At 45.6% G+C, this 27390-nt stretch overlaps 1 protein-coding gene across 1 annotated transcript in view; it reads right to left on the bottom strand.

The window, feature by feature from the left end:
- Garnl3 (GTPase activating Rap/RanGAP domain like 3) overlaps window positions 1–27390 on the bottom strand; it is a 131026-nt gene that overhangs the window by 30379 nt on the left and 73257 nt on the right. The window contains exons 7-19 of the mRNA XM_042681108.1: window positions 27286–27350; window positions 24389–24452; window positions 20742–20768; window positions 17493–17568; window positions 16698–16796; window positions 14263–14366; window positions 13913–14021; window positions 11704–11749; window positions 10153–10259; window positions 6384–6499; window positions 4679–4783; window positions 3636–3710; window positions 146–257 (exon numbers count right to left, since the gene is read on the bottom strand). Coding sequence (XP_042537042.1) covers window positions 146–257; window positions 3636–3710; window positions 4679–4783; window positions 6384–6499; window positions 10153–10259; window positions 11704–11749; window positions 13913–14021; window positions 14263–14366; window positions 16698–16796; window positions 17493–17568; window positions 20742–20768; window positions 24389–24452; window positions 27286–27350 — 1105 coding nt within the window. The remainder of the gene's footprint in view (window positions 1–145; window positions 258–3635; window positions 3711–4678; window positions 4784–6383; window positions 6500–10152; window positions 10260–11703; window positions 11750–13912; window positions 14022–14262; window positions 14367–16697; window positions 16797–17492; window positions 17569–20741; window positions 20769–24388; window positions 24453–27285; window positions 27351–27390) is intronic.

Genomic DNA, 27390 nt, shown 5'->3' with positions numbered 1-27390 from the left:
CTTGCCCTGAAAATGGAGCTCATTTGTAAAGCTATCGAACTGCCAGGTCCCTGTGGGCCACACATTGAGTTGGTTCTCAGTCACTCCCTGAGCAGTACCATGAGCCACACAAATAAAGACATTTGTAGAACAGCTACTCACTAACCATCCACTAGCAAGACGCCAGCATCAGTGGAAACCAGCAGGGCCTGGCCCCAGGGATCTGCACACACGGCTTCGTGAGGGAAACTGCTGCAGAAACACTGGGGCTCCCACGGCTGCGAGGCAACACAAGCATCGGACAATAAGTGCACCAGAAAAAACACCCATGCCCACCAAACAGAAACGAACAGAACACCAATGCCTGAAACAGTAACACAGATGCTCGTGGGAGATACATGGGGTCTGGACTGAGTTACTTCACTTAAGGAGAGGAATTTTCCAAATACATGTGTGATAGGAAAGCAGCACGGTCTCCCTATTTCTGGCACCATGACCTGTTTCTCTTTGATCCCCAGTGAAATGCACTATGGCAGACAGAGACCGAAAATGTTGCTAGACAAGCAAACACTGTCAATGTGTCCTAAGCGAGGCGTTTTCTTTAACATCTGGAAACTGGCCAATCAGTGCCTACTTTTTAGAAATTTGAGGTTAGTTCATCTTAAAAAGAAATCCCACAGTTACTGTAAATAAGTCAAGATTCCTGTGTTGCTGATTCAACAAAGTCATGAAACAATATGCACGGAAGGGGTTGATGGCGTCTTATTAGGAAAAGGCTTACTGGCCCATCTACTTTACAAAATCTTAAAGAAAAAAATAATGTGTGTAGGAAAACAGCAAGCACTACCAAGGAAACGACGACTCCCTCCACAGGCCATATTGCACTCTTTTCCTGGGGTTTTAGCATCATCGCTTTTATTCCAGGCCTAGATTGCTCTTCCTGACAATGGTCTCTGGACTGGGTGGGCACCTGAAGTCACTGGGTTGTCTACTAGGGTTTCAGAGACACCAGAACCATGGACATGTCCAGTGGAAGCATTCACTTCCCTCCACAGCTCCTAGCTCAGTTCTAGGCTCTGGTAGTCTTTGGAGATTTCTGGGGACAAGCTGGAGTCTTATGTCTTTACCTCTATTCTCAATCAGACACAGGTGGGTCATGTCTCACCTGCAGCTGCACATAAATATACACGGGTGTGTCTGGAGGATGTAAGCATACATGGGTGTGTCTGGGAGGATGTGCTAGCAGCCTCTGAGTCACACAAAGGCTCTGAGGACTACCTTGCAGTTGCTAGAGCTGGGTAAACATTGTGTGGATTATTGCTATGTTAGAAAAGCAGAGCATGTTCCCCTTTTAGAAAACCCACAGCCTTGGGAAGAGCATTAGACTTGCTAAGATGAGACCTGCACTATCTGGAAAAGATCACCTAAAGCATATGGAAATGTTTAATGAATTGAAAAAAGGCTACACAGGACAGGCTACTAATTGAAATGACATTTCCCTAGGATGAGTTCTGGCAACTCTGAGCTTGTGACTTGCAACAAGAGGACATGAAGGAACAATGGCAATACAAAGGCAATCCAGGAGACAGATATGGAAACCAGTGCTTCTGGGTGGCTCTCAGACAGAACCACTGCATCTTCATAATGATGTGTTCTCTGGCCAACGAATATGTAGGAGGGGCCCTTCACCCAAAAGGACAATCTACAGCAGGGGTGAGAAGTTTTGCTTTACCCAGGGCCATTTGGATATTTATAACATCATTATAAGCCATAGAGAACTGTTAATGTCAGCGGGTGGGCTGTGGTGGATGGAGGAGAAGCACATGTGTCTGTCCCACTCCTGCCCAAGAGACTCTCGTATCCAAAATGCCGTCTGTTTTTGCCACTGGTATTTTAGTGTGTGCTGTGTGGGGTGTTCATGGTTCTCAGAGGTGCCAGTAACTACAAGAGCTGGGGATCTACTGAACATCGGGGCATGGAACGTCAGGGATCACCTGAGATCTGGGCCCACATGCTCTGCTGATGATGTTGGGGTTTGTCTTAGGCCAGGCCCCTTCTGCCAGGTGACAAGTTCGGTGCAGACTCTGTGGATGGGAACGTGGCCTCTGAGCCTGCCCACCCCAGTGCAGGGCTTTCTGGGGGATCTTCAGAGACCACCAACACAGGTCATGAAATGATGGGTGCCTATGAGGTTGACAAAGCCCTATTCTTTCTTTCTTTCTCTCTCTCTCTCTCTCTCTCTCTCTCTGTGCTGGCACTGGGGCTTGAACTCAGTGCTGTTGCTTAGTTTTTTCACTCAATGCTGGTATTCTATCACTTAAACCACCAACTCCAGTTCCAGTTTTTTGGTGGTTAATTGGAGATAAGAGTCTCATGGACTTTTCTGCCTGGGCTGGCTTTGAACCACAATCCTCAGACTCGGCCTCCTGAGGAGCTACGATTACAGGTGTTTGGCAAAGCCCTGTTCTTTGGAACAAGATGTCGCTAGGGAACAGCAGCACATGGGTCTGTGGCCTTGATGGTGTCAAGTGACAACAGTCTGTGGGACCTCTGAGGAGGAGGGCTTCTCTAAGAGAGGCCTGTGGGGGCCTCTGACTCCAACAATGGATGCTGCTCTTTGTTGTTTATTTGTGACCAAGTTAGAGTTTTATAGACTTTTGTTTTAATGTATGCCAAAGAACTTTTCAAGAAGTTTATTAACTCCTACTGTGATAAGCTCAGAAACACCGCATCCCTACCATGAACATGAGCAGTCTTGGGAGAGGAGGCTTGGCCATCAGTCTAGTATGAGGCAGGTTGTAGCATTTGGATCAACCACAGTTTGAGCTTACCTTTTCCTACTAGCAGCCTTCCAAATGTGTAGGCCCAAATCATCTTTACCTTTATCACTAAAGCAGATGCCTTTGTAGTTCTTTTGCTTTTCTAGTGGACCCTTCTCTAGTGAAGTGCTATGAATGACTTTGTTCCATTTAACTCACATATTTGGAATGAAATTAAACACGTAAGATGTTGTTTTACTGCACCAGAGTGTGGGTATGCTAAGTTTGTGCTACAATTTGTGTGGCTTTTTTGATGACCCACCTAGTATTTTCCCCATGGAAAGTGGACATAGGAAGTGAATAAGACAAGAACTTTTTGGCTGGCTGAGTGAACCAGAAGTAGGTAGTGGTTTCTCAGCTATATTCCTCTGAACAGCCACCTCCATGGCTTCCAGAACTAGTCAGGAACACAACCTTTCAAGCCTCACACAGACTTAGTAGATAAGAAACTGGAGGTGACCTGAACCTGTACTTAGTGAAAAATCTTTGCCTCAGTGTAGGCCCAAAGAATAACATTAATTTCTAAGGGATGAGCAGGACACAGACCTCTTATACTAGAGCACATATTTGGTCATAATATAACACATAGGCACAAAAAGCTTCAGGGACCATGTAGAACCAGCCTGGTAGCCTGGACCTGGCCTAGACCTCTGCTCTGTCCATTCAGGCAGAGGCAGGAGTGGAAACACGGGGATACTCTATGCAATCAGGCTTTCCTGAAGATGCTAGAGGCAATAAGTTCTTCTTTCTTCCACCCCCAAACCTTTTCCTAATAGTCCCAATAATCTCAGGGAGCATAAAGGACGTTCACAGGTCATCCTGAAAGACCCCACTCACCTCCTTTTTACAGATCCCTGAAGCTGCCAAGCTTGATGGGGCGTCCCCTCTCACAATGGACTTCAGTTTGAGTGCCTTATGGAAAAGAGGTCTCTTTTAAAGTTTGTTTTCAGGCAGTAGAAGAACATCATGGTAAACAATTGCAATTTGAAAAAAAAAAAAAACTAGAAGAAACAGAAATCATCATTTCTACGGACTCACCCTTGACAATCAGAAATGACTGGCCATCGTGGGGCCTTAAGAACTGGGTCCCAGTCCAAATCACCCCAGACACATTCTGTCATTAACTTCGATAACAGTACTGTGATTTCTAAGCATTAAAAAACATAGATTCCAAGGCCTTCCCTCAAACTCGATGGCTCTGAATCTCTGAAAGAAGCTAGCTATCATTTTTTGGAAAAAGGGATTTTTGTCTTCAAGTTTTTCTTGATCACAGGATCTTCCTTCACCCTGACTTACATAAGTGTTCTACTTCCAGGTCACACCTTATCTGCAGCTGGCAGCCCTCCTCTTTTTCCCTGATATGATGTGGGATCAGGCAGGAAGCTTAGAACTGAGAAAGGCTAGTGTCATATGGGAATGAGGCAAAGGGAGAATGACTTCGTCTAAGGCATGGGGTAAGAGAGTGAATATGATGATTGCTTCCAGGTAACAGGGTAGAAATCTGGGACTTTTGTGAGTGATATGTATGCTCTTAGGGAAAAGTCCAAGGTGTATCACCCAAGTTAACTCCCCTCTATCTGCCTAGGTGACAGGCAAATGGCCCATGACTTCTTGACAAGAGGGAGCCAAAGCTGGGCCCTGAAGCATTTCCTTCCTGAAGAAACTATCCTACTGTTGAGAGCGCTGTGTTCTCACAGGCGCCTATAGGAAGCCACATCCACACAGCTGTCAGAACCCTCAGGTGGGGTCTCTGGGACAGTCTTCGGAGAAGTAACAGAGCTCCTACAGTGGCAAGAAGCCAGGCTCTGCGCATGAGCCATCTAGTTTGGAGGGACTCCTAACTACAAGTCTCTCAGAAGAGGTTTCAGAACAGAGCCCACCTGCCCCACTCGTACAAACTCTGCCTGGCGGGCCTCCTCTTTCTTCCGTGCAGACTTGGGTGATTCAGGTAAGACATCACTAAAAGACCGTCTATTAAGCATGTTCTGAAAAAGAAAAACAAGTTATGAATTCCACAAATAATTATCGAGTTGTATCTTTTAAGCACAAACCTATTTGTCCAAATGGTCTAATTTCTACTCTTGCTACTCATTCACCCAGGGAGCATTTATTGAGCCCTTGCTATGTTCCAGGGCCAAGCTAAATGCAGGGATAGAATCTACGGGTGCAGAGCCTGCACTGTGTAATAGCTGAGAACACAGGCTTTGAGACCAGCCAAACCTGCAGCTACCTCATTTACTGACAGTGTTGCATGGCTCCAGGATGCCATTTCCAAAGAACGGTGCCCGTGGAAGGCAATCCACTGAATTCAATGGGAATAGTGACCCCTAAGAGCTGTGGGATTCTGTGGCCCTGTGGGCCACCTTGGGCAAGCTGGTTAACTGGGTATCTGTCTCCTAGCTGTGTTGTTTAGATTAAGCCAGGTAATGTATGCAAGGTGCTTGGCACAGCCTCCAACCCATGTCAGATAAGTGGGGCACTCACTCAGCAAGCACAGACCTGGCACTCACTTCTGTGATGAGCTTAGGGATGTGACAGCCACAGTATCTGTCCTCCTGGAGCACAGAGGTTGGCGAAGCTGACAGAATGAAGGACCTAAAGGACTAGTACATGGGGTCACAGCTAGGAAGGGGAAGTATGGGGTGTGTTGGAGCTATGGGAGTGAGCACTCATCCTGCTGCCCTCTCTTCACCCTTCCCTGACCTTAGGGAAGGAAAGGAGTGGACAGATTATCTACAAAGCCTTGCTTTATCAGGCCTGGTGCTAGCCTGGCTCACTCTCTGAGGGGTGTTAAGGCGCATCGAGCAGACAAATCAAAGAGTGCTGTAAATGCATGGCATCATGTGCTAAAGGGAAGGAAGGAGCCAAGAAGCTCTAGCTCCTCCCTGGGGCATACATCATCATCAGCAGTTAATTATTTTTACTGGAGTTTATGAATGAGTGGTTAGATTCTAAGGGAGTCCCCCCATTTTGTTCTGTACTTCCTTGTTAAGTAGGAAATGTTTATGACAAAAGGTGATTTTATTCTGTGTTAATGAGTCACTGATCCTAGTGAGCTCACGCTGAGTCCAGAAGCCTCCAAAGAACATAGGTACCCCAGAGGTGCCAGAAGGGGCAGAGTCTCATCAGAGTGGACATACTTTGGGCCTACCAAGTGTCTAGCACAAAGTGGGCTTCCAACAAATGGAAATGCTTATTTCAGAACCTGATTATGGGGCTAGCAAGAAATTACCAGCAAATGTAAGAAAGCATCTCTCTTTAAACAGTCCCTATTGTTGTCTCTCCATCAGCTCCATGGCCCAGGTAACACTGAGCAATTCTACTGAAGGCAGCACCCCCTCCACCCCAAAGTACTCTTCAGTGCTCTGGAGCACTGACACTCAGGCCCCAACCTGTGCCTCGATTTCTATAGGCCTCAAGTTGATAAAAATCATGTCCTTGTAGTTGACACTCAACAGGTGGCTTTCTTTAGGTAGCAGGGGAGTCTGGACAGTGACTTGTATGCTTTACCCAGGGCCTCAATGCTAGGACTGTGCTACCCACTCAGGTCCCATGGGAGGAAAAGAAGGCCATAGGCCCAAGTACCTTGTGCAAATCTGGCATCAAATCCTGGTATAAAGAACGAATCAACATGTCCAGAGTACGCCGGCGTTTCTGGGCAAAGGTTGGGGTTTCCAAAGTGGCTTTTTCACCATTAATTACTAAAACAAATCAAGTGAAAAAGGGAATTATAGGCATTAGTAGCCATTGAAGAATGTTCTCAAGAAAATGCATGATCCATACCACCCACTTCTGCTGTCATGATTTGTGTGGAAGGTTTGGTCCCAGCAGTTAGATCCAATCATTGAGGGGTGATTGAGTTAGGTTATTTTTCATCAGTGTGACAAAATACCATGAGGACTCTGACTTCATCAAGGGATCCACTGATGGATTCAGAATTCCATGGCATTCATGGGAGGCAGCAGAACTGTTAGAAACTGGGGCATAGCTGGAGAAAGATGGTTATTGGCAGTCATCCCTTGGCCTCTCCCTCCCTCCCTCCTTCCCTCCTCTTCTCTCCCTCCCTCCCTCCCTCCCTTCCCCAATCTGGGGCTTGAACTCTGGGCCTAGGCATTGTCACTGAGCTCCTTTATGATCAAGGCTAGCAGTCTAGTACTTGAGCCACAGTGCCACTTCTGGCTTTTTCTTTGATTAACTGGAAATAAGAGTCATACAGTGTTTCCTGCTTGGCAGGCTTTGAACCGTGATCCTCAGATCTCAGCCACCTGAGTAGCTAGGATTACAGGCGTGAGCCACTGGTGCCCAGCTGTTCTTGTTCTGTCCCCTTCTTGTTCTCTCTGCTTCCTGGCTGTTATGAGGTGAGCAGATTCGATTTCCTCTGTCTTCATCTGCTGCCATGATATTCCAAGTAACTGGGAACTGAAACCTTTGTAATTGTGCTCTGTTGTTTTTCTCAGGTATTTGTCATACTGATGAAAAATAACCTAACTTTGTAGGTATTGCTATTGGTCTGTCCTTCCCATCATGGAAGAATGCTTACAAACTTTCTAAATTTCTATGTGCAGACCCATATACTCTGTAGGTATGTTGTTTATCTTTCCTTTCTTGTTGCATGGAAAGCTTTCTAAGCAGAGGGTCCATCTAATTTTACCTAAAGACCTGTTTAGCCATGTGTCTAATTACTGCCTGACCCATCCATCCAGTGATCCAACCCATCAACCTATCAGGCTGCCATTTTGTTAGGAAAAAAACAACAACAATTGTCTTAGTAGACTATTAGGAGTCTTAACCTAATGGGCGTTTCTTCTGGAAGAAGGTAGGGTTTATTGGATTATGGACATTAAGCCAATAAAGTGGAATGCACTGTTACTTACACACTAGAGCACAGAACAGCAAGCGTGCGGTAAAGGAGTCTGAAGCCAAGACAGTAATGAGTACGGATACCAGTTTTGCTGCTAGGTATATATTCTTAAGCAGTTTTTTAGTTTCTTGGAACTTCAGTGTCTAACTCATAAAATGGGTATAATCCTATTTCCTTATGGAGTTATCAAATAAATAAATATATACATATACATAAAATTCATATTACAGTGTTAGACACATGGAACTGAATAAACATTAACTACCAGTATTCTTATACAGAAGGCTAACGGAAGGTCAGAGCTTGTAAAGTGAAAAAAAGTGGAACTACTTGGGAGCAGAAATTCCCTAGACAGGTTGTATTCTGAGAACAAGTTGTCTTGTGTTTAGCAAGACATCGTTCGAGGAATTTTAACTATTGTATCTAACTAATTTTGTGACCTGGGATTTTGTTTTTCTCCTTAGTACCTTAGAAACATTCATTTAAAATGATGTGTTTGGGTGGAAAAAGGGAAAAGGCCAAGAGTTTTGTTGAAATGCCATTTCCTATTTTATCTTGGCATTTTCTCCTGGCCTAATTCCATGAAGCCTTCTGCTACACTTACTCTGGGCCTCCTGGGCCCAGGCTTTACTATTTTGTTGAGGACTCTCGCTCTCCTGGCCCCTGGCCACTCTCCATCACTGCCTCGGGCCTTCTCCATCAGCTGTGGGGCCCTCTGCCACCTCTTTCTGCCTATCCACCTTTCAGATCTTCAGTGTCAGAGCCACAGAATCCCTTGTCTCACTTCACCCCACATCTCTGAGGATGCTCTTGAGCCACTCTGTTTGTTGACAGACTTCACACACAAGTGGAGTCTGCAGTGGCGCTGAGTGATCCTCTAGTTCAGGATTAAGGCACTACAGGCTCTTCGGGCCCTTGTCCTGGACCCAACTTCCCAGATGCTGTCAGCCTCTAGCTGCTACACCTGCTCCTTGTTACCAACTCTCTATTTCCAGCTTTCTAACCTGATCCTTGGGGCTTCAGCCACACAAACACTGCAGTTTTAAAGCAGTTTCACAGTTTTCCAGTGTCTGGTTTGTTTTGAAGATTCACAGTCTTGGGCAGGCTACTGAAGGATGCCATCTGGCAGGTGCAGGGGGTATGCTGTCCAGCCTGTCATGGCTCCCAGGCTTCCTTGCTGCCCCTGCATGGCCCACAGCACTCATTTCCTCACCTGCCTGGCCAGGCCTTTGACCGTGATCCTAGTTCCAGACTCTGAAATAACAGGCACAGACACTGGGAAGGAAGGGGCAAGCTTATCATCTTCTGCAAGTGGATGTGGTGTCTGCTGCTCCTAATATGTGGCCCAGGGGCACTGTCCTCAGACCTCTTGTAGATGACGGCATGGGAGATAACAACGCTGGGGCCTCTGCCGTGTGGAGGGACACAGCCAGGCACTCTTGAGCCTGCATTTGCAGACGGCGAGGTTGGGAAGTGTGTGGAGATCTCTGCAGGGGGTGTGGGTTGTGTGGGAAGAGCAATTCTGAGGCCAGGATGTGTTTGGTGACTCAGGGTAAATGGCACTCATCCCTTCCAGTCTCACTGGTCTGGGGAGACAGACACAGAAACCTTGTGTGACTGCTGAGGGGCTAGGGAACAGATATGTGTGTCCCTTGCCCTGGCCTCTGCTGTTAATTTTGGCCTATTCTGTAGGATTAAAAAAACTGGAAGCTAAGAGTAGTTGTCATAAAGTACTCTGAAGCTTCAGACTCAATGGACACCAAGATGGATTCAGAGGAGAGGCCAGGAGTTTTCCAAATGCTCAGAAATGGCATAGCAACAGTGACAGAATTAGGCAAAGGCTGTGTGCACAGGTGGAGGGGACAGGAGGCCACCAGCCGAAGCAGCTGCAGTGCCTGGCAGAAGGCTAGAGCTGGCCTCTTCACAGAGTGCACAGACCGGCTGGCACTGCCAGGGCCCGGGGGCTGGCAGGCTGGATGGAGTGCTACAGTCCTGCAACTTGGTTCTGATAAGCAATGAGACAATCTCCCCCTTCCAGACAGAACCACCAAGAAATGCTCTGGGGAGAGGTTTAGAAGAACGGGGCTCAGAACAACTCCTCTGTCCTTGTGCTACCTCATAATCACCCAATTCCCCACCTCTACCCCAGTCTGTGATAAGCACGTATCAGCAGAGAGTTATCAGAAGAGGCTCAGAATGGCGCCCTGGGAAACTGGGGTCCAAAGGCCAGTTTGTGTGTGAGGACAAACTGGGAGGCACTGGGACACAACAGTAAGGGTAGATGTTGACCTGCGAGACAGCTACACAACACCACCAGCAAACTAAATATTGTGTTGTACAACTACTTAAAGATAATAGTAATAATGATAAATAAAAGTTTTACTCGAAATACATGTTGTGTACAGTCGTTTCAGAACACGGACTGTTTAAACAATGATTTCCTACACAGCATCATGGGACAAACTGTACAGATATTTCAAAATGGCAACTTACATTTCACTAGCAAAAAGTCCCTGAATTCCTGGTGGTCTGTAAACACCGGTGGGGATGGCAAGGGTGGGCCAAACAGCGGCACACTTTCTTCTGAAAATATTTTCAACCTGTGTAGAGAACATCCAGAATTAGCTGGTGTTTCTTTCTTTTTCTCTCTCTCTCTTATTTATTTTTTTTGCCGGTACTGGATCTTGAACTCAGGGCCTGAGCACTGTCCTTGAGCCTCTATGTGCTCAAGACTAGCACTCTACCACTTGAGCCACTTCCAGCTTTTTGTTTACAGGGTACTGAGGAATTGAACCCAGGGCTTCATGCATGCTAGTCAAGCACTCTACCAATAAGCTACATTCCTAGGCCTCAGCTGGTTTTTCTCAGATATCACCAACATTGGTGATATCTTCCTGTAATGTGCCTGGTGGTGTGTGTGATACGTGAGGAACCCTTATTCCCTAGGAGAAGCCTGGGCCGTCACCCAGCCCCCTTGTACAATAGCTTAACTTGCTTTCAGGGAAGAGGCCATGTCTTCCTGAGTCCTCTACCTGCCAGGCTGTAGCCAGGATCAGGTCCCTGAGAATACCAGCAATAGTACCATGGCACACAGTGCATACAGTGTTCTTGGGATTTTAAGATGCAGCACTGACTCTGGTTCTTACCAGGCCTGCCAGAAGGGCAATATCTCCCTTCCCCATGAGGACAGAGGCTCTGAGGGGATAAATACCTTCCACAGAGCCTCAAAGTCACTGGGGAGAAGTAATGCTCCTTTCACCTCATAATACCTTTGGGAAGGCTTTGCATTTTTATTATTATTGTTTTATTTTTGTGCCAGTCCTGGGGCTTGAACTCAGGGCATGGGTGCTGTCTTTCAGCTTTTTCACTCAAAGTCAGCACTCACCACATGAGCCAAATCTCCAGGTCTGGCTTTTGGGTGGTTAATTGGAGATAAGAGGCTTAAGGACTTTCTTGCCCTGATTGGCTTTGAGCTGTGACTCCAGGATCTCAGCCTTCCCAGCAGCTAGGATTACAGGTGTGAGCTATCAGTGCCTGGCTCAAGACTAACTTTTGAGAACACAAGGATCAATGGTGAGGCAGTAGCCTAGGGAAGAGGCTACTTTTTTTTTTTTTTTTGGTCTGGTCGTGGGGCTTGAACTCTGGGCCTGGGCGCTGTCCTTCAGCTCTTCAGCTCAAGGCTAGCACTCTACCACTTAAGCCACAGTGCCACTTCTGGCTTTTTTCTTTTTGCTTATGTGGTGCTGAGGAATTGAACCCAGGGCCTCAGGCATGCAAAGCAAGCTCTCTACCACTGAGCCACCTTCCCAGCCCAAGGGAAGAGGCTACTTAGGCCAAGGTCAAGGGACCCTGACCCCTGGGTTCACCGCACAGGACAACACTAAATGGAATAAGTTTTCTTCCTGAAAAGAGATGACCTTGAAGAAAGTTCTGTAAGATGAGGGCAATCATATTAGATCCATTCAGAAAAAAGTATGTCAGCAATGTAATATAATCAATGCCAAATCAACAAGTAAAACAGGATAATTAAATGGGTTTACTTACCTATAATTATCATTTTGCTGGTCATACCTCACTAAGGCAAAAATATCTGAAGGACAGTCAAGGAAATTAGTCAACAACAATTGATAGCTTCTGTTTTGAAAATTCTTTGTGCAGAATCCTTCTTTGTTGATGATTTTTTTTTTTTTTTTGTCGGTTGTGAGGCCTGAACTCTGGGCCTGGGCGCTGTCCCTCAGCTCTTCAGCTGTAGACTAGCATTCTACCACTTGAGCCTCAACCCCACTTCCGGCTTTTTCTGCTTATGTGGTGCTGAGGAATCGAACCCAGGGCCTCATGCATGCAAGGCAAGCACTCTACCACTAAGCCACCTTCCCAGCCCTTTGTTGATGATTTTTAAGACAAGGTCCCATTATGTGGCTCAGGCTGGCTCTGAACTTATCTTTCTGCCTTGGCATCCTTAATGTTGGTATTACAGAATCTTTTTGTTGTTGTTGATTGGTACAGGGGTTTGAACTTAGGGCCTATGCTTGTGGTGATGCCCCCTACCACTAGAGCTACACCTCTATCCCCAGAATTATTCTTGGACCAGCTCTTTTGTGAGTGGAGCATCTATCACTTTGGTTGAGACAGAACCCCAACTTCTTTACAAACCTCCAAAGCTTCAGAAAAAGAAAAATACATGAAGATATTAAACAACTAAGCAGCCAATACAGCAAAAAGAGCAATTCCTTTGATTGTAGATACAAACAAAATCCCAACATAAAATTAGTCATATATTTCATCTCACACATTTAGGGAGGGAAAGCAACTGGAATGTTTTTGTTGCATACCTTCCTGTTCTCTCCTTCTGGCTCTGGTAGACCAAACACAGCAGAAAAAAGAAACCAAAACAACAAGCCAATGCGGCTGGTAGCAGCTTCTAAGCAGTCTCCTAACTTGGGCTGAAGCCTGACAAGTCCAGAATAGCATAACTACCAGGGGTGGGGCTCAGTGGCAGAGGATTTGCCCAGCACGTGGAGGCCCTGGAATCTATCCCAACACTGCCCCAATCAAAAAAAAATCAGTGTGCCAGTGAAATATCAATAAAGCTCTTTAAAAATACTCCAGTTCTTCCTCCCCCATCTCCCATCCTTAGCCTGGACTCAGGGAAACAAATCTCCATGAATTATGTGCTTGTCCTCTTCTAGAAACAAAGGTGCCAAACCCCCAAGCTAAAACTTCTCATAGGGAAATGGTAAAAATCACTTTATTTACAAAGTCACCTCACATCCCCTCCTATACTGTACTTGGGGAAATCCTATGCAAATAAAACTACCATGAGACCGAGGAAATGTTAGACATAAAGCCTAGGGAACATGGCAAGGTATTACTTAGGGATGAGAACAGAAGAAAATCATATGCATCTTCACTGTAACTATAATTTCCTTATCCTCCCTGAAGAAAAAGGAAATTTGGCAATTTCAACTTTTTTTGTGCCAGTCCTGGGGCTTGAGCTCAGGGCCTAGCATTGTCCCTGAGCTTTTTGTGCTCAAGGCTAACTCTCTACCACTTGAGTCACAGATCCACTTCTAACTTTTTTGGGTAGTTTTAAAGAAATAATCTCCGGGCTCTCCTGCCAGGACTGGCTTTAAACCATGATCCTCAGATCTCAGCCTCCTGAGTAGCTAAGATAGTTGACATTTTTATACAAAAGAAAAAACAAATTGTTTAAATAGGGATACAGGTGGACCCATTGCAACAATGAGATGTACAAGATGTTATGTCAAAAATGAACTTTACAACTTTGGTGTGAGGGGGTGGGGGGTCAGGGAAGGGGGACGGGGGGAGGGAGATGGGAAGGGATGGTAAGGGGAAACAAAGGAGGAGGCAACAATGCTTGATAAGAAATGCACTCATTGCCTTGCCCGTGTACTTGTAACCTCTCTGTACGGTATTTTCATAATAATAATAATAATAATAAAGATACTACTCAACAAAAAAAAAAAAGAAAGAAAAATTTCTCAGTGGACTCATTAGCTTTCATTCTTCTATTTCATCAATAGATAGCAAGAAGTTTTTTCATTTCACATACTGAGGAAAGGGAAGATGTTTCAGAAGCCAAGGATTCTGAGAATGAATCCATGCCCTACTCCGGTGGAAGGAGAGAAGAAGGTAAATAGTGGGTCTCAGTGTCTAACAATGCAAACGTGTGAATGGTCATCCTAAATCCAGCGAGTTTGCTAAATGAAGCACTTCTGAAGACCCAGGATACGTGTAAAATGGGAGCGGATCATGGAAGGCTTAAAGGCAGGAGAAGATTCCTCTCCTTCCTGGAACACGATGGTGACAATATCGTTTCCGATGTGGCGCTTCCTTTCCACCTGTGGTTCGCATAAATAATATCACTGACAAAGGCAATCCGACATGGTAAGTCACAGTTAAAGAGCAAAACACAGGGCAATGAATCGCTGGGCCATCAAAGAGCTCCAGCCTCCTTTCCCGACTTCCTCATTTCCCCAGCCAGCCTCAGTCAGGTCAGGCCTGCATCTCCTCTCCTCACCAGCCTCCTTACCTCTGTTCCATCCACACTAGACCATCCCCTGTGTTCACACTCACACACACCTGTTGTTTGTTCTCTTTGGAATATGGCAACATGGTAGAAACGTGAAACATGATCTCGTGCCCTTGGTATACAGTATAAACTGAATTTACTCCCGTGGTGTCATCTGAAAAATACAAGTATACATTTAGTAGATGTGGAAGTCTGAATCCATATGGAAACTGTTCTCATTTGTGGGTGCAGGCATACGGCGCCTAGAACACCCTCCAAGATGATTCTGGATTATCCACCTGAGTGGAAACAACAGTGGATCATGTATGTGTCAAGTCTCCACTTGATGCTGGGCTCTTACCCCTGAGGAAAGATCTCCCTCCTTGCTTCGCGTGCTGTCTGATGCATACCTAGCTAGGAATAGAGAAGTCATGGCAAGTCTGGGCTAAAAGGCAGAGTGTGTTATATTTCCTTGCCTTTCAGGTACTGTGGCCAGTTTATTGTATTATCTTGAGATTCCCACAAGATAATACAGTTTTGATGTCCATAAAGGGAAGTGAGACTTCTGGCAGAACTGCAGTGATTAAAGTAAGGTCCGGGGGTACCTGTGTTACCCCATTCACCACCAGAGTTTAACAGTTTGTGTGTATATATATATGTGTGTGTGTATATGTAATTTTAACTTCTTAAAAGCTAGTTACTTTTCACAAGTCACCTTTTGCTGAGCCTCAGTTGGAAATGGAAATAAAACTAGTATCTGAATCACGGGGATACTGGGAAGACTCAGTAAAGCAATGCCTGCCAAGTGCTCAGCGGATGGCCTCATGTACACGGGCCTAATGGATGGTGGACAGGATGGTAAGGGGCAGAGAGTCAGCCATGGAAGACAGCTGGCAGGTACCTGAGAATTCACTTCACCATTGCATGGAGAGCTTGTCCAAGGGAAGCTGGGAAAAACCCTCCTCACCAGCCTCTCCATCCCTTCCCACCTTCCTCCATCATTTCTTCCCACCTCCTCCATCACTTTCCACCTCCTCCATCCCTTCTTACCTCCCCTCCATCTCCACCCAACCTCTCCAGCCCTGTCTCTGGAAGTTGTGGTACTTCTGACACAAGTCTCACCCTCACACACTGCTTCCATACTGAGAATCTGTGAGGTGATGCTAGCATGGGCTGGTGAGGAGATGGGCTCCAAGAGTCTGAGTGTGCCTGGATTTCAGGCTTGTCACACTGAGGCTAAAGGAGTCTCTTACTACCTGCTTGACTTTCCTGAAGGCCAGACTGAAGATCAAACAAAATAACCAAAGAAGAAGCACTGAGAAATGTTAGAAATGCTACACAGATATAACTCGGCCTAAGAGATTCTAAGCCTCCACTTAGTCTTATCTACCTTCCCCTAAGATTCCATCTCTCAGATGCTTTCTCTCTGAATTCCCAGTCTCACAGCTGGTGCCACCTCCTGCCAGCACTCTCAACCAGAAACCTAGGGACCAGTGTGAGCCCTTCCTCCGTTTCCTCCCATTGCGATCAGCCTGAGAGCTTGGACCTCTGCCCTGGAAGGGCTTTGGAATCCAGGCACTTGTCACCCTCCATTTGCCACCTCTTGCTTGGCCCACGGCAACTCTTCTCCACCAGCTCCTCTTCCTGATCCTTCCACATCATTCTCTATGCAGGTTCTTCCCAAAGGTGTACCTGATCTCACTGTTCTGCTTCACAACATCCAAGGGGCCCCCCTGCTCCAGTCCATCGCATCCTTTTTGGTCTCTTTCTGCCCCCTCCAGCCATAACACCCTCTTAACTTCCAGAATCCATCATGCTCTGTCCTACCTCAGGATCTTCATGCTGCTTGGAATTCTCTTCTCACCTTGAGACATTCCAACTGCTCCCACTCCTCACTCCCTCTCTCATCTGGAAGCCTGCTCCAGTTCCCAGATTTGGTAAAATGCCCTGAGCACATTCTGTTCTTTCTCTTAGCTCCTGTAAGTACTCAGCACTGTTACTTTGATAGGCATCTGTTTAAAAATCTGAGAGACCACTTTGTTAGGTATGCACATGATGCCCCCAGGACCCAGTCCAGTCCAGGAGCATGGAAGGTGCTCATTGGTAGGTAGAGCTAGGAGTCACTGAATGATGGGTATGACTGCTGAGAAAGAAATGTGTGTTAGGTGATTTTTATTGTTTTGGGTAAGTTACACAAACTGAGATGGCTGTGACATCTCTAGGCAATATAATCTTGTAGGCCAGCTGTAGGCATCCTTGATGGATGCATCTTCAGGTGGTATATGATTGTATTTATGGGCCAGCCAGGACTTTTCCTAAGGGCTCTGTGGTGATTTATTTTGCAAAGCTCAAAGAAGGCAGTGAAGGTTCCAGTGGCCCATGTTAGACTGGCTGTGGAGCTTGACTTCCCTCCAATCACTGCTGGCCTCGTGTCTTAGGTGTAAGCTCACAGGCAGGCAGGCTAACAAAATCCATCAACTACAACCAAATCCAGAGGCAAGCTTACTTTTGGTGTCCAGACCGCCACGGTAGCCTGTCCAGCCCTTTAGAGTGATGGTGTCACCCAGGAGAGTTAAAAATTTTTGAAAAGCGTCACTTCCAATTTCTGCAGGAAGAGGGAAAAGCATGAGGAAGGTACAGGTATCAATTCCATATTTCTAGCTACATGCTGAACTCGCCTGGAAACAGACCCAGACTCAGTGTTGCTGATGCATGCAGCAGGCAAACAGCATGGAAGTATATTTCCATGACCTGAGGCCACAAGGAACGTCCCCAAGCCAATCTCACTACAGCCACCCTGGGGTTACAGGTGTTTAGTACTGCAGAATGAAGATGCTATTACTGCTTCTCTTAATAATACACAGGTCTTTCACATGAAAAATTCAAAACATCAGGAAGAGGAAACCATCTAATCATTTTAAAAAGCACAGAAAAATCTTCCACTGCTTTAGAGTCACTGTACAACAATTTTCTCTCAATCCAGGTGCTTTTCCACTTGGCCTATTTTTCCAGTGTTCAGAGCAGGGGCTGGTAGAAGCTAGGTGATCAGTAAATATTTGCAAAGTGAATAAGACTAAATTACAACTGCCTTAGAAAATTTACTCAGTAACACTGTCTTCTTGTATTAAAGATTCTAACTCAACAAACTGAGCTCCTTTTTTTTTTCTGACAGTACTGAATTTGAACTTGGCTTTGTGCTGGTTAGAGTACTCTACCGCTTGAGTCATGCAATTTTCATGGCAGAAATGTTACAAGGCAGGCCCAGGTTTCCATCAGCAGGAAGGAGGAAGTGCCCACTCACCATTACTGAACATCTCATCATCAGTGAGCTGCCCGTCTTTGGCAAAAAGAACTCCAAACTTGAAGTTCACAGAGCCCTTACAAAAAGACAAAGGTAGGACTGTTAATTTCAAATCAAAGTATAATTGTGAGATACGCTGTTTGCTACTAAGGACCACTGCAGTTGCCAGAATATATACTTGAGGGAGTCTTTTGTCCCAATTTTTAACCAATGTAAACAATAATCAATCCCCTGCCCCCTTTTTTGCACCAGTCCTGGGGCTTGAACTCAGGGCCTGAGCATTGTCCCTGAGTATTTTTTCCCTCTTAAGTCTGACACTCTACACTTGAATCACAACTCCACTTCCAGCTTTTTGATGGTTAACTGGAGATAAGTCTCATGAACTTTCCTGCCCAGACTGGCTTTGATTTCAAGCTGGCTAGGATTTTAAGCATGAGCTACCAGTGCCTGGCTTTTATTTATTTTTTATATAGCTTAAAAATGAGATATGTTTTATATTAAATTAATGTATCTGCATTTTCATTACTAATGGTACCCACAGAAAGGCAGGTCCTACTCTGGGTAACAAAATGCCAAAGACAAAGGGCCATGGGACCCTGGGTCTGGTACCATCTTCAAACCCACCCATCGGCAGGAGCCCAAATCCCAGTCAGCAAAGGAGAGCTAATTGTAATTCAAAGCCAAACATAACAATCTTAGGCTGATGTCTTGTGGACTCTCTCAGAAATAGAAATGGAAATTGTGGGCAATTTATACTAAAAGCGCATTTTCTCCAATTCCTGGAGATATTTAATCTGCACAAGTCACAAACAGATGTGCAAAATAAAAAATAAAGTGAGCCAAGCAAGCAGTAACTAGTCCAAATGTGCAGCTTCTCTTCCTCAACTCTTAACACCAGATTAATTAAAATCTGATCTGTGGAAATGGCAAATAGCAAATGCATGACCGCAGCTCTACAGGGAAGCGGGGAAGACAGGGGGCTGGGTCAGGAAGTGGGAAACAGGACTCAATTGTATTTTTAATTTTCCTCTCTAAGCTGAGAGGGAGTTTATGAATTTTCACTGGATTATTCTCTATAGTGTCTTAGATGCCTAAAGTAGATGATAATAAAAAGAAATCCATTGTTTGAAGAATCAACTGTAAGAATGGCCCATGGCTAGATTGGTGAAATCTTGGTGGTCAATTAAGGGGTAGACAAGGAACAGTGATTACAGCACTGGCCAATGGGTCAGAGGAGAGAGGTCAAAGGTGAATGCCAGGGTTCAGGACAACTAGTAACCCCAGTTTGAGGCTCTCAAGGTACCTGTGAGAAAGAGACACATAAATCAGGAACAGTGGCCTTTTACACAGAGGCAGAGAAGGGAGCTGACTCCAGCTAATCCCCACACTTGAATTCTTCTCCAGCTCTTGGGTCTCAGCTCCAATGGCCTTTCTTGATCTTTCCATATAAAGCCTCCCACCCCACTATTACTCCGAGTACTTGTTTGTTCTCCTCAGACTGTTGTTTTTGCACATTCTTCTCTTGAACTCACATATTTGTCTGTTCCTACCACTAGAGGCACAGTCTCAGAAAGAGGAATCACATGTGTCTTTATTGAATTAGAAGGGCTGGCCATGGGTATTGGGGACGCTGGAGGAAAATTAATTAATGTTCATGGCTGTGTGCAGAATAAACAAGAAGGGAAATGAGATGGCCAGATGCTACTGCTTTCTCACCAGTTGTCTCTGCTTCACAAACCATTTTTCATCAGTATCTTGTATTTTCTCAGGAACATCTACCCACTTTGGTTTGTCACTTCTATTTCTCCATCTTGGAAGTGATAACAAAATCACATGTCTCCAAGATGGTGGCATCTCTTTCTTTCTTGGGTTCATTTAAAAAGTACCTATAACAGGCCAGGTGCTAGTGGCTCATGACTCTAATCCTAGCTACTTAGGAAGCTGAGATTTGAGGATCGCAGTTTGAAGCCAGCCCAGGAAGCAAAGTCTGTGAGACTCTTATCTCCAATTAACCACCAAAAAGTTCGAAGTAGAGCTGTGACTAAAGTGGTAGGGCGTTAGTCTTGAGTAAAAAAGCTCAGGAAGAGCACCCAGACCTTCAGTTCAAACTTTAGGACTGGGGTGTGTGTGTGTGTGTGTGTGTGTGTGTGTGTGTGTGTGTGTGTGTGTGTGTGTGTGTGTGTGTGTGTGTGTGTGTGTGTGTGTGTGTGTGTGTGTGTGTGTGTGTGTGTGTGTGTGTGTGTGTGTGTGTGTGTGTGTGCACAGTACCTATAACAATTGGGATCTAACAGATGATCCTTCTGAAATGACTGCAAAAGGACTGAGACAGTGGAAATGCAAGTTGGCCAGATCTGAGGATTTCCTGGATGATCAGGAAATGAAGATTGCTTCATCCTGCCCCAAAGCATATAGCTCAGCAGGTCTGAGGCAGGACCCAGGAGTGTGCATTTAGCAGATTTCTATGAGATGCTGAGCCTGCTGGTCCAGGGAGCCCACTCTGAGAGCCACTGGACCAGAAGAACCAAGCATGAGGCTGTCAGGAAGTCCAAGATCCGGTTCAGCTGAACTGACATCAGGCAAGTGCAAAAGAAGAGGGGGGTGATGGGAGATAGGGGCCATGATAGTCCACACAGACAGGACAAGGAAGTCTGGGGAAAGGAGAACTTTAGCCAAGGCTAGCCCTAAGTGAACACTTTCAGCTTTTTGTGGAGATAAAAGTCTCACTGACTTTCTTGCCTGGGCTGGCTTTGAACCACAAGCCTGAGATGTCAGCCTCTTGAGTAGCTAGGATTACAGGTGTGAGCCACTGGCTCCTGGCTTGTTTTTGTGTCTTTATAGTTAGCTGTATAGAAAATTCCAAAATGAGCTGGGTGCTGGTGGCTCACGCCTGTAATCCTAGCTACTCAGGAGGCTGAGATCTGAGGATCGCGGTTCAAAGCCAGCTCGGGCAGGAGAGACCATGAGATTCCTATCTCCAATAAACCACCAGAAAACCGGAAATGGCACTGTAGCTCAAGTGGTAGAGCGCTCGCCTTGAGCTGAAGAGCTGAGGGACAGCGCCCAGGCCCAGAGCTCAAGCCCCACGACCGACAAAAAAAAAAAAAAAGAAAATTCCAAAATGTACCTTAAACTCCTTCTCCCCCTCATAAAGTTAAGCTGTGAGAGCAAGTTCATGCCATGCATATCTGAGTCATGGGAAAAGGAGACACTGACAGAGAAGGAACTACAAAGCACTTCTAAACGACTCACCTCTTGTTCTTCCAGAACCAGCAAGTCCTGCCAAGAAATGTATTAAAATTTATATCCACGTTTAATAGTGACCACCCTAATTCAACAATTGTCAAAAGACTGACTGCTAAGACAAGGATGCAACAGTGACTCTGAAAGAATTCTGGCTTTGAATCCTTGCCTGGCCCTGCATTTACATGTGTTTGGGCTACTGGGGTTTCTGTCTTTGTAGCTTTGGCCCTGAATGAGTGGGTGGACACCTGGCTCAGGGAGCCTTAAATCCGCTTTGACTGCTTTCCTTCTGTCACTCCATACATAAATGTGCAAATGAATCCCATGCAAGTCCTATTTTTCCAGTACTTCTAAAAAAATTAGATTGTAGTTGATAAGCAGATACCCAAGCCAAAGGCTCTGAGAGGGCTGAGTGGACGAGGGAGAGGGAGGGGGCAGCCCAGGCAAGCCACAGCTGCCATGGGGAGGAGGGCAGGGACAGGTGGGAAAGGAGGCAGAGGAGCCTCAGTCCCCCTGCCCAAGGCTTTCTGAGTGGACCATGTCCAACAGAGACCTGACAATTCTGAAAGAACTGTGGGGGGCACACAAAACCTCCAGCTTACTTCACAGGAGGCATCTTTCATAATTTAACTGTCTTTATCATTTCCAAATTCTGAGAAAAAACTGTTTTCTTACACTGAAACATCTACATAATTTGCATGTGATCAGTTTCCCTTTTCATAGGTGTGTGTGTGTGTTCTCAAGCACCCACTGATGTCATTTAACTGTTCTGGAATTACAGTGGTGCACAGGAGGCTGGGCAGGGCCTGGGTGAAGGCCACGTGACCTGGAAGGAAGATAGTTGCTAGATCTGGAGCCTGGGTGCTCCTTCTGCACTAGCTGTGTTGCACAGACCAGAGGCTCACATCTGTCAGCTTCCCAGCTGCTATGAGGACTGGATGTTTTCCTGTGACGCCAGGCCTGGTGATGAAGCTGTCCTCTGTGGCCAGCCTTGTACCAGGTGTCCTGGCTAAGCCTGGAGGGCCGGAGGGGTGTCACGGGCTGTCAAGTCACTCTCCCTTGGAGCTTCCTAACTTCAAATTCTGTCTCTTCTGAAGCAGTTGCTCCTGCCATGGGTTCTGGTGTGGCAATGTCCAAATTGACACCATTCGGGGTGTGTGTATGTGTATGCATGCGCACGTGTGTCTGTCCCGTAGCTTGAACTCAGGGCCTGGGCACTGTCCCTGAGCTTTTGTTGCTCAAGACTAGCACTCTACCACTACTTGAGCTCTACCACTTCTGGCTTTTTGGTGGTTTATTGGAACAAGTCTTACAGACTTCCCAGACTGGGCTGGCTTTGAATTGCAATCCTCAGATCTCAGCTTCCTGAGTAGATAAGATTATAGGCACAAGCCACCAGTGCTTGGCACAATTCAGGTTTTTGAAATATTCTTATTCCTAAATTTGTTGGTATCAGTTAGGGCTCTTTCTGCTGTTCCCCAGTTTGTAATTGGAGCTCAGAAGGGCTAATTTTGGCTACTAATGGTGTTTCTTAATACAGTCCCACTGGCCCTTCTTGATGGCAGCATGACCAATGGTTGCTTTGGGGTTGACAACACTGTTAAAATTTAATATATATATATATTAAAACCCTGACATGCTTAAATATTCAAGTTTAGCACTACAGATTTTTCTATAATCCCTGGTCATCTGGGAAAGTCCTACCCCAACTATCCAAAGTGGATGGAGAAAAGCAGGAAGATAACATCTGGGTTTCTCCACCTCCTTCCAGCTAAGCTCAGTCACATATGACCTCTGGAAAGGGACTGATGGAGAATGATATTACTACAGCTCTCCTAGCAGCCAGGAACAGAGGAAGAACACATTCAATCACACCTGCCACTTTCCTTCTTTGGGGAAGACGCTTTCTTTGGGTTTAGTTTATGCTCACGCTGTGGACCTATGATTGTTAAGGCCTCTTTCCTGGCCTTGCAGCCCACTGTCAATGGCTCCTAAGGGAATCACTAGGAATCTGATGGCAGATTGAAATAACCCAACTCCATAGAGTAAGCTTCACTCCCAAGGGGAAAAAGTGAAAATGCAATTGTAGGGAAAGTTTTAGAGGATCTTTGGTTTGGTAACAAACAGGCAAGGGTGATGCAAGGTAGACTAAAAGCTGTCGAATCTTTTGTCCTCTGATCTTGCAGAGAGAAAGCAGCTAGGGCTGGCAGGGAAGAGGTGAACTCTGCCAGGGGGATTTACCCAGCAGCAAGAGGCTAAGAAAAATACCACAGGTCAGCCTCCAGGCCTTGGGGTCTATGTCTGAAAGTAGAGTTAATAGTGTGGGTTACTGTTAGGCTCTAAGAAAGAAAGGATTAAGAGTAAGTGATAATGGCACACAGTACTGACATGTTCATAATTCTCATTCGTGTGTAAATTTGCCATCCAACTACTTAGAGGTAAAGCAGGGCCTAAGTTTCCTTAGTTTAACCCCACACCTCTTTTTTGGCCTGAGCTTTTTCTGGAGTTGGCACGTGGTAAAAATACTACTTTAAAAATTAAATCAAAACAAAACTGGGCTCTGGTGGCTCACATCTATAATCCTAGCTCAGGAGACTGAGATCTGAGGATCATGGTTCAAAGCCAGCTAGGGCAGTAAAGTCCATGAGGCTCTTCTCTCCAATTAATAACCAAAAGGCTGGAAGTGGAGTTCAAACAGTACAGTGTTATTCCCAAAAAACCTCAGGGAATAGTGCCTAGGCCCTGAATTCAAGCTCTCAGACCAGAAAATAAAAATTAAAACAAAAGATATAGGAATTCTCAATTCTACATGTTTTGGTTAAGCTAGGAGCTAAGAGCCTTATTTTCAAAGCTATCTATATCTTAAATGTCAGATCACTCATTCACCTATCAATCTACTGTATCCTGAGTTATTTCTCTAAAAAGTAAATTAAAAAAAATAAAAAGTGAATTTAAGCACTCTGCTTCTGTCTTAAAGCTCCTCCTCCCCCAGCTCCCTGCTGCCTGGTGGATGGAATTCCAAGCTGCCCCTCCAGCCCCTTCCCTTGTTTTCCCAGCTGGGCCATAGGCTGGCATACCAGCAGGGATGTCTGGTCTATGTTTCCAGGGATTTTAAAATCTTCAAAGCTAAACTGATGACAGCTCTAAGTGTGGTTATTTTTCCAATGAACACTATCCAAATTATGACCTTACTTTCCTCCCCCCCCCCTCCCTGGGCACAGTTCTCTCTTTGCATCAAGTCCTAAGATAACAGGGATGGCTTTCTGGACACTCTTAATCCTCCCTGATGCCCAGAATAATGGGCTAAATGGGTAAGAGCTTAACTCCTGAAGATCTTTTTCATATTCTACGTTGTTCTGTATCATTCAGGGGAAGACGGGCTCTTGGTGAACACACACCCTGTTTGTTCATGGATCAAGGGCCTGCAGTTCTGTGATCTCAGTTGTCGCTACACATGAGCACTAGTCAAAGAGCATTTGAAAAATCCAGATTCTCAGCCATTAATCTAGCAGGTCAGAATGTCAGCCTGTGTTTCTCCCATGGGGTGATTTAAGAAAACACACAGGTGATCCAGCTCTGTCCTTTGCCCCGTGCCAGCTCTGTCCTGACAGGGTAATCCATTTCACACAATTATGAAACACAGAATTTTCTGGTACCTTTTGTATCTCGGGATGAAAGATTTCCCTTGGGCCTTTCTCAAACTTGTCCAGATTCATGGCACTGAAACAGAATGAATAGAATGAATTATAAGGGTAGTGGAAGCTTAACTAATGTGAGGCGAGCCTCAGCTCTTCAGAACTCTATTTTCTAGAAAATCATGGTTGTATTCTCCTCATTTTAAAGTTGAAGAAATTGAAGGATTAGAAGTTAAATAACTGGTCAACAAAGCTGATTAGTGGCAGAGCCAGGAGTTAGCTGACTCCTTTTATCTGACTCCTGTTGAGGCAGGCTGACCATGAGTCCTAGTTCAACCTGGGCTACATAAAGAGATTCTGACATAAAAAAAGAAAGAAGTTTTCAAGTTTATGTTTATAACAAAAGAAGACCCTGGGCTGGGAATGTGGTTTAGTGGTGGAGTGCTTGCCTAGCATGCATGAAGCCCTGGATTTGATTCCTCAGTACCATATAAACAGAAGAAAGCTGGAAGTGGCACTATGGCTTGTGGTATAGTGCTAGAATTGAGCACAGAGAGGCTCAGGGACAGTGTTTAGGCCCTGAGTTAAAGCTCCAGAACTGTAAAAAAAAAAAAAAGACCCTCCCCGGCTATGTTGACATCAACTGTAGTGGTTTGAGTCTCTCCTTGACCCTCTTCCACCCTTCTCCTACTATTCCGTTTTTTTTTTTTTTTTGGCAGTACAGGAGCTTGATCTCAGGGCTTCATGCTTGCTAGATAGGTATTCTACCACTTGAGCCACACTGCTAGTACCTTTCTGTGTTGGTTGTTATTATTGTTCTTGCTGTAGTCCTGCTGCTTGAACTCAGGGCCTGGGCACCGTCCATGAGCTTCTTTTGCTCAAGCTAGCATTCTACCATTTGAGCCACAATACCACTTCTGGCTTTTTCTGTTTATGTGATACTGAGGAATTGAACCTAGGGCTTCATGCATGCTAGGCAAGCACTCTACAACTAAGCCACATTCCCAGGCCTGTGTTGGTCATTTTTGAGGAAGGTTTTTGCCTTATGTCTAGGCCAACCTTGTGCACACCTGAAGTGCTGGGGAGGACAAGCCGGTACTATAACAATCAGCTAGGATATCAGGTATGTGCCAACATACCCGGCCACTGGTTGAGATGGAGTGTCTCAAACTCCTTTTTGCCTGGGTTGGCCTTGAATCTCCATCTCTAGGTCTCTACCATACAGGGGAGCTGCCACACCTGGCTGGTCTTCCCCATCTTTAAAATCATACTGTTATAGGCTCTAGATAGAGCCTGCTCATACAAGGGAATGAAATTATAACAAAAAAAGAGAGAAACATCTAATCTTCAAAATAAAGAAGGAAGGAGCCTGGTAACTTTAGTGGAGAAAAAAATTCACAGAAACACTTAAGCCATTGTAATTCAAAGTATTACTTTCACAGTAAGTTAAAATGAACTATTCCTTACAGCCAGCAAGATATCGCTGTGTTCAACAACAACAATAAAAATGTTAATCTAAAGCTGCGTGCCGGTGGCTCACGCCTGTAATCCTAGCTACTCAGGAGGCTGAGATCTGAGGATGGCAGTTCAAAGCCAGCTGGGCAGGAAAGTCTGTGAGACTCTTATCTCCAATAAACCACTAGAAAACCGGAAAGTGGCGCTGTGTGGCTCAAGAGGTAGAGAGCTTGAAGAGCTGAGGGACAGCACCCAGGCCCAGAGTTCAAGCCCTATGACCGACTAAAAAACAAAAAAGTTAATCTATTTGCCACTGTTTCTTTAACTTAGGCCTCAGACTATTCTGGAGAAAAATCTAAGGCTTAGAGCAGGTAAGAGAAGGCCTGCAATTTGGAAACCAAATCAAGTTTACAAATGGGATATAATGATTTTACTTCTTAATCTTGGTGCCACTTGATCAGCCAGTTACAGTCCTTAACTGATTGTCACTTGAAGACACATCCCGGTCCCTATGTTCCAGCTACAGGGTATACTTACCTGGGGACACTGAAACATCGGCCACAACCTTGTTCAGACAAATAGAGGGAAAGACTAGGGCAAAGGGCAAGCTTTGTCCTCTACGTGAGAGGGCATTAGTGAACAGCCCTAGCTCTGGTGCCCCAGGACCTAGATTGAAATCCCTGCTTGGCAGCTCACCAGCAGCAAGGCATTTGCCAAATCGCTTTACCTTTCTGAAGCTGATGCTGATAAGAGAGTGGAGGGCTACTCTTGGAGCTAATTTAAAGATTTATTGAGAGAGCCTGTGATTCGTTTTGCACAGAGACAGACAAAGACGCTACTGTTAGCACGATGTGACATCTTAGCTGGTGCCAGGGGACTTGCTTCTCTGGAGAGGCGGCTTTCCCCAGGGAAGTTCTCCCCACCACAGCATGGGAGAACCGGGGGCAGGGAGGAAAAGGGGCTTGAGAGGCGGCTGAGCGGGGAGCAGGCAGATGTTCCAATCACTTAACTTTCTGTTTGGCAAAGAATAGGCACATTCTCCTTGGAGAGCCTTTGCTGACATGTGGGTTTCTATTTCAAAGTAGAAAAAAATGAAAGGAAACGTATTTCTTGACTTTCATTTGAAAACCAAAGTGCCAAGTGAATGCAGGAGAAGATTAGTGGGCCCAGGAATGCAGACAGGAGCGGGCTTCAGGGCGGGAGCTCAGGCCTCAGCTCCAACATGGGCCAGCTGTGAGGTCCCACTCTCTCTCTGAATCCCCACTTCCTCATCAGTGAGGTGGGGGCAATCGCAGTCCTGCCTTGTGGGGCTGCTGTGGGGACTACATGGGGGCATGTGCCAACTGCTTGGTGGGTGTGGCATGGTGCCAAGGCTCAATGGAAAGCTAATAACTAGAATGGTCCCAGGAACAGGTCTATCCAGGCCTGCCGCCAGAGAAGTGGCTCCACTCACCAGAACTCACCTTAAGATGGACTTCACAGAGAGTGTTTTTGTAGGACTGTAGGGAAGGCATATTTTCTGGGTACCCTGGAAAAGTCAAAGCACTGAATCAGTGATGAGTCCAAAA

Source organism: Dipodomys spectabilis, unplaced genomic scaffold (genome assembly GCF_019054845.1).
Source record: "Dipodomys spectabilis isolate Male_0828 unplaced genomic scaffold, ASM1905484v1 ptg000067l, whole genome shotgun sequence".
NCBI lineage: Eukaryota > Metazoa > Chordata > Mammalia > Rodentia > Heteromyidae > Dipodomys > Dipodomys spectabilis.
Note: the sequence above shows the minus strand (reverse complement) of the source record. Positions and strands in the feature narration are given on the sequence as shown.